Source organism: Parasteatoda tepidariorum, chromosome 2 (genome assembly GCF_982258835.1).
Source record: "Parasteatoda tepidariorum strain Cologne lab strain chromosome 2, Ptep-v5.0, whole genome shotgun sequence".
In the NCBI taxonomy this organism is placed as follows: domain Eukaryota; kingdom Metazoa; phylum Arthropoda; class Arachnida; order Araneae; family Theridiidae; genus Parasteatoda; species Parasteatoda tepidariorum.
Genome location: NC_141756.1, coordinates 5,413,441 through 5,424,174, shown reverse-complemented (window position 1 = coordinate 5,424,174; position 10,734 = coordinate 5,413,441). Strand labels below are relative to the sequence as shown.

Genomic DNA, 10,734 nt, shown 5'->3' with positions numbered 1-10,734 from the left:
AAAGCACTTAAATGGCCGGTCAGACATGTGAATATTCAATCTTAAATGCCGTAAACTACCGATCAAGTGTCTCTCAGATTTGAATGAAAATCGCCAAGATACCAGATGGGGCGAATAAACTGCATTTAAAAAAAGGAAGAAAGAAAATGGAACAAATTTGATGAGAACTAAATATTGTTGACTCGAATTATGTAAATAAGAATTTAGTAAGCAAAATTAGCCTATTCTTCATTATTTCCCTGGTCTTGTTTACTTTCATTGAAAAAAGTTTTACCCCAATTACTGTGCATGAGAAAATGATTAAAAAGTATGTAACATAATTTGAAAGTTATATGTTGAAGGTCATGTATTCGCCAATAATACTTTATTATTTAGATATTACTTTTTTGTTAGTAATATCTAATACTTCTAAATTATATTTAAAATAAAAGTGCTAATATGGATAAAACGTTGTTAATAGCATTTCATTTTTTTTAACAGATTAATAATCTGTGCATTTAAAGGTTTTATAAGCATGCATCGAAAAAAATGTTCGGGCTTGTAAACAGTTTATTTGGGCATGCATTCTGTACACTAACATGCACGGAGGGGCATGTAAAAATTTTAAGATTTTCTAATCCCTGAGCTGACCCTAAAATTCTTAAATCCCAAAATTTCATATGTACCTAGAATATAACCTCTTGGTTCCTCTTTTCGTTAAAATCTTTATTTCAAATTATGTAAAATGTAAAAAAATTAAAAAAAAAAAGACGAAATGATTCTCCTCGGCTTTCAAAAGTAAAGCGTGAACGTAAAAATTATTTTAAGTTTTGCATGTAAAATGATTTTTATAATGATGCACATTTTTAATTTTCATTTCATTTAGAGAAGTAATAAATAATCAATAAGTACAAATAAGTACAAAAATTTTTAAATCACATAATTGTCCAAAATTTGTGTCTCTTTGTAAGAAGTGACGATTTTGTCCACATCAATTGTTAAATTTACTTCAACAGTAGTTTTTGTTCACTCCATACTTTCTTAGGGTGCTCAATGTTAGAACTTATGTTATAACCAGAACAAATGTTTAAGAATTATTTTAAAAATCTTCTAGTCGAACATATTTTCAAATAAATATCTACTAACAAAGGCAAAATTATCTCCCGTTCACGAGGAAATTTTGAAGAGGAGATGGAGATGGACATACTTTTCGTTTAAAACAGGATAGCCCTGAAGACATTGCATTTATTGGGCGCCTGACGGAAAACGTAAAAGAGGAAGCCCGATACTTATTAGGCAAAGGTAAAAGAGACTTTAGGCCATATGTGCCAGCTGGCGTTCAATCGTTAGAATTTTTTATACAAAAATTCTTTTAGTGAAATTCACATTTCTAAGAATGGATTTTAAAAAAAGAATCAGTTTTAATTTATATAATTGAAATAAAGACAATGACGATTGAAATTGAAAAAAGTAATTTGCAAATTTCTCTTATGGAAATTTAATTTTTTTCATTAAAAGAAAGAATTTTGTTTTAATTGGACTGTTTCCCTGTTAATTCAAACTTAACTTGGTTGCTTTATTACTAAAAAAAATATAAACGTACAAATGAGAAAAAAAAATTATATAAGTAGTTTAACTATAGAAGTATTATAAGATTAATTTTAGCATTTGATGTGATTCGAAAATTATCGGCATTTTTAATAGTACCTCAGAAATATTTGTAAAGATTTTGTAAGTTCTAGAACTAAATATTCAGAAATTCTATGGTAATTCTCAAATTAATCTTCAACTCTTCTCGTATAACATTTATTACCCATCCGTATTACCGTATTATCGATCCGTATTATTTTTTGTATTACCAATCCGCGTATAAAAACCAAAAAAAAAAAAAAAAAAAAAAAAAGTTATGAAAATATAGAAAGAATAATAATAATTAAAACTAAAATATTGATTAGAATTTAAGCAACGTCATTCAACATAAGTAGCAGGAAAGAGTGGGCTATTCTGACAATTTTAAATTTTTTGATCAGTTTAAGAATAAATCAGGGATAAAACTAAATTAAATACTGAATTGAAGGATATCAACCTAGAAATGTACGGTTTAATGCTTTTAAAGGAATGTCTTAGCGGGAAAAATATGGACTTTAATGAAATGCTGGAGCTGTTTTCTAAAGTAGTTTTGTTTTCTATTTTTATTAAGTTCATTTCTTTTTTTTTATGGATGCCTTTTCTCCATGCTTATGACTGTTCAGTCACTTGATATTTCGGTTTTCAGTTATTTGTTGTTAACGAGAAAAAGAACTTTCATCGATTTCTTGCATACATATGCAAGAATCTTTTTTATTATACGAGATAAATTTATGTGGTGATCTCCATAATGAATTCAGTTCCCCCACCCATGAAATGGATGTATAGTGATGTGAAAATTCATATTGCTTATATTGCGTACCTTTAATTTCCTAAGTTTAGTTTAGTTTTTTTTTTTTTTTTTTTTTAATTTTCTTATTTATTCAAAAAAAAAAAAAAAAAAAATGAAACCAAAGCAAGCAAAATATTTCAAAACATTTTAATAAAAGTGTTATTTTTTTTAATAATAAAACTAGAGAAATCGATTATATTATTTTATTAATTCATTATAAAGTTATTCATTATACATTTCATGCAATTATTAGAATAAATGAAAGCTTTAAACCATAAGGTGAAAAATATCCAATTTAAGTGTGCTTTAAATACTTTTTCACAGCCGAGCATTTGTGTAGATCGAATGATGATAATTCTAGTCTGAAAAAGACAAAGCAGAAAGGATATTAACAAAAAAAATTTTTTTTTTTTTTCATTTCAAATTATTATCATATATATATTATTTATACGTTACTTTTAAAAAACTGATTTTGAATTTAAAAGATTAGTTTTCTGACAAATAAGCTTAGTTAATAGGCAAATAATTCAGCACCATATGATACTGATATATCTAAGCAGTATTATACACAGAAATGGTATTTCAGAACAAATAGTTAATATGCAACTGCCATTTTTTTTCTTTCTTTTTAGGAAAAAAAAACAACATGAAGGGAAAATGAATGAAAGGAACTGAATTGTAAGAAATCGCTTAGAATGCTAAAGTTGTTTCTTTGAAATAAATACACTGGTTATCATAAATTAAGGAAAAATCACAAAAATAGCGATAACTCTTTCAAAAGTAAGCCAAACCGTGCAAAATTTGCATATGTTGTCCACTAAGAGTAGCTGAGTAAAATTGCAATATGCAAATTAGTGGCGCTGCACTCGGCTTACGTCATCTGCCTGGAGCATAAAAGTCCAAGTTTGAGAGAAAGCACACAAATTTTACTGTGATTGCGACATTGAAAATCTGAGATAGCCAATTCGTAATAATGACCTCTAGGCATCATTTGCCTGAAGAACTACGATGGAGAGCCATCGGGAGACTAGAGGCAGGGCAGAGTCAATCAGAAGTGGCCAGATGGCTAAATGTGAGTCCATCTGTGGTTCATAGACTTTGGAGGCAATTTCAAACCACAGATTCGGCATCTAGGAGGTTCAGTCAAGGACGGCCAACTGTTACGACCAGTGCCGATGACCGATATTTGACATTAAGTGCACGCAGGAATAGAACCGCTACTCCGACACATCTTAGATCCTCTCTTGCTGCAGCCACCGGAAGGTTGGTGTCAACGTCAACTGTGCGCAGAAGGCTCCACGAAGGTGGTCTGTATGCGAGACGACCAGCCATTTGCGTGCCGCTCACATCACGCCATAGGAGAGACCGTTTGCAGTGGGCCCGACAACATGTCCACTGGACGTCAGATCAATGGAGGCCTGTTCTCTTTACGGATGAGTCCAGGTTTAGTCTAGAAAGTGACAGTAGACGTTATTTGATATGGAGAGAACCTGGGACCCGTTATCATCCATCAAACATCCGTGAAAGAGATGCATACGGAAGAGGCAGTGTCTGTGTTTGGGGAGGCATATCCTTAGGAGGGCGCACATACCTCCATGTCTTTCCAAGGGGAACCGTGAATGCTCAGGTTTATCGAGACAACATCCTTGATGCTTATGTGCGCCCATATGCCGGGGCAATTGGTGATTGCTTCCTGTTACAGGACGATAATGCAAGACCACACAGAGCTCGCATTGTTGACGATTATCTTCAACAGGAAACAATTACTCGCATGGAGTGGCCAGCTCGATCCCCGGACTTGAATCCTATCGAGCACGTTTGGGATGCTCTAGGGAGGCGTGTATCTGCCATCAATCCGCCCCCTCAGACCCTTGCCACGCTTGCAACTGCTTTACAAGAGCAATGGCTCTCACTTCCTATTGAACTGATAGACCGCATAATTGAAAGCATCACTCATCGCTGTTTGTGCTGTATTGCTTCTAGAGGCAATCATATTCCATATTAAAGGTACTTTTTCTATTGCAAACCGATACTTCCAATTTGTTTATTTTATACATGTGCTAATTTCTATACTACTATTAATGTCTGATAATTTCTTTTTATGTTGTTTAATACCTTACTATGTGTTGTATATTGTGGGTAAGTTTCATAAAATTCCATGTGTAATTTCTTGAGTTATCGCGATTTTTGTGAATTTTCCTTAATTTATGATAACCAGTGTAGATCGAATTCGACTTTTTTTCATCGTCTTTAGTTTTACAAATTTGATCGAAAACTTCTTTAAGAGCATTTTTTTTCAAAAGTCGAAAGTAATTCATGTTTTCGTATTTGATTTAAAGTAATTTTGTCCGCCTTGACATTTAAATAAATCAAATTTAAATATAAAATCTCTGATAAGTTTGACGTGATGTCTTTAAATGTTAGAGAAATTCAAAAAGGAAAAAAAAAAAAAAAAAAAAACACATGGCTAGTGACTTGTTATCTCACTACAACTTTAAAAGTTGTAGGGAGCTAATACATCCTGGTTGGCAAATCTGCGTTAAGGGCTGCTCTCGAAAAGTGGAAGCATAACTATGGACTAAAACTGTTAGCTCTGACAACAATTAAATTACAATATCATTCTTATTAAAAATTTTAGAGTAGGGTGGAGGTAACCATAACCATCTCTCTTCTAGATGGTTACCCAGTAGTTAGCAAAACGGTCACCGGTCCGGAGTTCGATCCTCAACTTCGCAAAGTCCCACCTAGTACATACGTTATTGTAAAATCTGTGGAATCGAAAGACCTTTAATCGATCGCTGAGCAGTACGATGAGTACAGGAACCTGGAAAAAGTTTCCTTCCCCTTCAGAACTACGTCTAAATTGCGGAAGTGACCTCACGAATGAGTGGTGCTGCGGCCTATGCATGGGGGCTTGAGTAAGATGCACTATCACTCTTACGGTGCTCTCTTGTCAAACGAAAAGAGTGCCTTCCTAATTTAATAAGCAAAACGTCAAGCTTGACTTGCCTAAGTGTCATTAGAAACAACATTTTAGAGTAAATTATTAATTTTGTCTGATATTAATATAATTAATATAAATTACTCGAACTTTTGGACCTTCAGGATTTTAACTGAGATGATGAAACATCAAATAAATGAATAAAATAGACAAATAAAATAAATAAATAAACAAATAAAAAAAATGAAAAATAAAAAAGAATAAAATACATAAAATATTGAAATAAATAAGTAAAATAAATGAACAAATAAAAAGAATAAAAAAAATATATTGAAATAAATAAATAAAATAAAATAGTGTTTAGACATTCACAAATAAAAGTAAGAGATTAAAGAGTGTAATGAGGAAAATTACTTAATAATATTCTTAGCAAATGGCAGCAATAGATAAGTTATGTTATTTTGTGAAAGATTTTTGATGCATATTTGAAAAGCGTAAGGTACGAAACCGCTCTATTATTTTAAACAAAATAGATAAAAGTTATTATTTTATTTTCATTCATCTATCCTTAAAATAATTTTTTTAAACAGTGCTTCCTATATTTTTGTGAAATATTTCTGTTACAAAACATCGTTTCCTTATGCGTGAAATATAAAATCAAGTAACGTACGCAACGCCAAGTTTCTTCCATAAACTTACTGTTTAAGTTAATCTTATGTTCTACATTTCAACTTAATAATTATTATTCAAATAAATATATAAATATGTTGCATAAATAGTGAATATTGAGTGCATATAACATAAATATCAATCGAATTCAAAATTAGCTGCTGTTTACGTTACTGTTCTCACCTTTTGAGAAGTAAAGCAACTTTTCCTGTCTCAACAGTCGCTAAGTAGTGAAAACACATTTACAGTGAACTTTCAGAAATTGATTGTTAGGCAACAATTTTTATAAATTCTTTTACTTAAATTTCAGGTTTATATATGTGTAAGATATCTTACCAAGTATAGGTTGGAAACCATTGTCATCTGTTCTATATTTGACTCTAATAGGTTTTCCATTCGGACCTTGGAATACGAAATAGCCATTACTCTTTATAGCCCCCGGTTCTTCATCTTCAGCTGCTCCGGCCTGAAAAGAAATTGCTTTTACCATCTCTTAATACAATTAGATTTAAATTCAATCAGGTTAATAAGAGTCCATTTACGAATGTTTTTTTTTATATCTAACTAAAGAAATTCGCTAGTTGTTTGGAGTAGGCTAGCACAATTTAAATCCCGTAGCAGACCATATTATGACAAATAAATTCATGACTAAATAAATAACGAAGAAAATGATAAATAGTGAAAGTATACTACAAATATGTAAATAATGTCATTCGAGAATTTAACAATCTGTACCACCGAAACCGTAATATTTCGTATGTCTTAAACTATGTGACTTTTTCCCGAGCATTTAAAATGCTTAAAAAATATAATAATAATAAAAACACTCACTTTGAGCGAGCATACAATAACCATAATTCTAAGAAATCTTCTTGTTCAAAGTTTTCTGCCCACAAAGGGTTAATAATTCGAAAGTCATTTACTGCTATTGCCAACTACTTTATACTTTGAGACACATACTGGAGAAAACAAAAGATTTCACTGTCTACACACGCTATCTATTTATCGATATTAAAACTAAGTACGACAACAATATTCGACAGAAATTTAACGCTGTTTTTCGAAGCTCTGTAGAAAATAAAAAAGTCATAGTTTAAATGACTTACACTTGAAGCAGTGCGATGTTTTTAAACTATATATATAATTTTGCCGTGAAGAATTATCTGAACTTTAGAACAGACCAATTATTTAAATATCATACAAGTCATTAAACTTTTTTAAAAATCACCTATTTAGCCACAGCCACATTTTCCCTCCTAGATGTAAATTATTAAAATCCCTGCCGTATTCTCAGTTTTTGCAAATTTTTATGAGTCCAGATAATGCAGCATTGGAGTAAGTTTTTAAATATTAAAAAATTAGACCACAAACACCTTTCATTTTTCCAAAACTGTGGCGTTTCTCCATATTGATGCTTTGCGCCATTTTCAAAATAAGCGTAGACAGCGCTGGCTTCATATAGGCTAAACTTGACCTAACAGTCCTCAGTAAATGTTGCAAACACACAATAGTTATAAAAATAGCCTATTATTCTCAAAAAGCATCATTTCATATTACGACGGAGCCTTCGAAAAACAGCCTTAACGAAGCAATAGAGATGTTTAAGTTGACGCAACTTTACTTACCCGTACATTGGAAATCCATCAATGATCAATAAGTTTACATTGCAACAAATGGGAATACGTTTCTATTGAGATGGAATTATGAATCGTCCAATAGGAATGATGCAAACAATAATTGATTGATTTATTCCCTTCAAGTGATTAAGTGCAGCTTCGGACTTCTCTATGGAAGAATTTGAAATAGGAGCAACTTTGTGGGAAGAGACAATGTCATCCTTCATCTATGAAAAGGTATTCCCACGTAGAACCGAGTTAACATGTCTTATATACTAGTGAATAAGTGAATTGGAATTGTATTTTGTAGTGGGAACGTGAAACTTGGGAACGATTTTTTTGCAAATCTATACAGATAGAGGATTTTGACAGGATGATGCTCTGTCGTACCTGCTGTTCAACTTGACACTAGAAAAAGCTATCATAGAGTATGGTTTCACAACGAGAGAAACCATCCAACTCAGAAGACTTTACAATAAATCTTGGCCTTTGCTGCTGACATCGCTTCAGTTGGTAGATATAGAAAATTCATCATAGAAGCATTTAATTTATTAGGTGTAAATAATTAATTAGCCTGTTAAATTGGACTTAATAAACGAAAACAAAACAAAATTCGGGAAGACTTCCAACAATACACCGAGAATTACAGTTTTGAAAGAGTTATAATTAGAATAGTTATAACAGAATATTACCCGTCCGATCTGTTGTTAATTTACAACGAACAGCTAAAATTGGTAATTCCTTTAAAATGTTACAAAATTTTAGTCTACGTAATAAGTTCGAAAATGCATACTTCAGACTTAGTAAACTTAATTTAACAAAGTTAGTTTATTAAACTTAATAAAATAAATTTAATAAACTTAATACCCAAGGATCCAAAAAAACAGACACATAAGAGAACGAATCGGTTGTAGTGACTCTTAATTACAATTTTTTTTAAAAAAGAAGACCGTAAAAAAAGTAGACATTTAAAAAAATCCAACAATAACAAAAATTCAGAAGATAAATTTCTGAAAAAGTCGTTATTGGGAGACAACCACTTCGTTATATGGAGAATATTTTGAATGTTTTTTAACGTTCAGATTTAAAATTTTGTTATTGGAAGAAATTAACAGTAGTGAAACTATTGTAGCTATGACTCTACATATTTAGTTAGTTAATAATTTTTTAAGCAAAGTTATGCACTGTTGCAATTACTAATTTCAACAGCTGAAATATGTTAAAAAATATTTTTTTCATTGAATAGTGAACCCTCGTTTATGTTGAAGTTATTGCTGGGTCCGCAGACTGTTCTTATAGCGGGATTTGGCTGCATAAGACTAAACAGACGGACCTATGCCGGCCTATGAATACATATTTTTTAAAGTATAACTTCAATTTTATTTAGGATAGAAATAAATAAGTGAGATTCAAGATTAAAATAGTTTTGAGATAAAAATAATTCTTTTTGTTTCATGTGAAAATCAAAAGTTTGATGATTTTGGGAAAATTAGCCTGAGAAGATAGTTGGAAACTTTAACAGGAAAGGTGATGAAATAAGGAATAAGTAGCTTATAAAAAGTGCTTTTAGACAAAGTGTTATTAAAGTGTTACCGATACAATGAATATCTTAAAACCGCTTCTACATTTAAAATATCGTTTTTACAATAGTAATAAATATGAAAATATGTAAACAAATGAAAAAAATCAAAATTACATCGTAGTCGTAAGATAATACGCCATAACAAATGTAATATAACCCCATCCATTTTGTTGAATTTTTTTTAAATAAAATGCGCTTTTATAACGAATAGTGTCCTTGACATCTATGATATACAAATAAAATAACAGTAAAAAAAGTAATAACAGCAGAATAGTTTAGAATAAATGAGTGTTTAAATGGTGATACGACTTATCTAGCATAGCACGATGCCTATATGTTAGAGTATACACTGCTATCTAGCCATGTAAGTCAAGTGAAATACTAGAGATAAAGAGAGGGCAAAGTCTCCGTAATTTCTTTTTCACTAACCTTTATTTACTTTATTCAATTTTTTTTATTTTCTGATTTTGTAAATGATACGTAATGTACTTTAAGTATTTTTATTTTAATAGAAAGGAAAGTCAGGAAATAAATAAAATTATTGAAGTAAATTTAAATTGCTTAAAAGAGGTTTTTCACATTTGCATCATTTATTGAAAGGTTTGGAGTCGGTTGAAATTAAAGCAACCTTAATATAGTGCTAAGTAGAGCCCCATTATCATCGTAGCTCCTAAACTTCATTACAAGATGCTTTTGCTCAACTTGAACGGAAACATTTCTTTTTACACCTTATTAAGGTTGCACTGAATTTGGGTCAAAGTATAAGGTAACAATTGTTCAACGTTGAACCGATTTTTGCTGAAGTGTATCTTAAGAAAACTGTATTAAGAGATGCCCAGATTTTTCTCGTCATTCAGATAGTGGTTGAGTGGACGGCGGGTTTAATGAGGCACAAGAGCCAGGATCGGCTGTACTGCGTCAATCTCAAATATTAAGAAATAGAGGTAAAGAAATGCGATGCTGTTCCGAAGTAAGTCTGACGCAAAAATTAAACAAAGAAAAAAGGAAATTTCACTAGAGGACGCCTGGGTCATAAAAATCATTGTTTACATGACGATGACATGACTTCAGAGCCCGATTAAAAGAGGCGGAGGCCCTAGGCATAGTACTGATTTGGGGGCTATCAAATATTCAAAAGCTTCTGAATCTTTTTCAAAAAATGCAGAGTAAAATATATATATATATATATATATATATATATATATATATATATATATATATATATATATATATATATATATATATATATATATATATATATATATATATATATATATATATATATATATATATATATATATATATATATATATATATTATATATATATATGTATATATATTATATATATATATATATATATAATATATATATATATAGGGGAGAGTGGGGTCAATTGTAACATTTTTTACTTAACTATTTTTAACTAACAGAAAATCCAATATATTATCAGTATTAATTGACAGACGAGTAAAGTAGACTATTCTCTACTAGAAAAAAAAATAAATACCTTATTTTAAATGTTATTAT

The 10,734-nt window shown here is 30.7% G+C and overlaps 1 protein-coding gene across 4 annotated transcripts in view; it reads right to left on the bottom strand.

Annotated features, from left to right (window-relative positions):
* Window positions 1-2,584: 2,584 nt before the first annotated feature.
* The window catches only part of LOC107448039 (endocuticle structural glycoprotein SgAbd-9-like), a 26,407-nt gene continuing 18,257 nt past the window's right edge, over window positions 2,585-10,734 (bottom strand). For all 4 annotated transcript variants that reach the window (XM_087156798.1, XM_087156797.1, XM_087156800.1 and 1 more), the window contains 2 exons: window positions 6,345-6,474; window positions 2,585-2,760 (listed from right to left, as the gene is read on the bottom strand). In XM_087156798.1, the coding sequence (XP_087012924.1) occupies window positions 2,756-2,760; window positions 6,345-6,474 (135 nt within the window). In that variant the 3' untranslated portion in view covers window positions 2,585-2,755. The remainder of the gene's footprint in view (window positions 2,761-6,344; window positions 6,475-10,734) is intronic.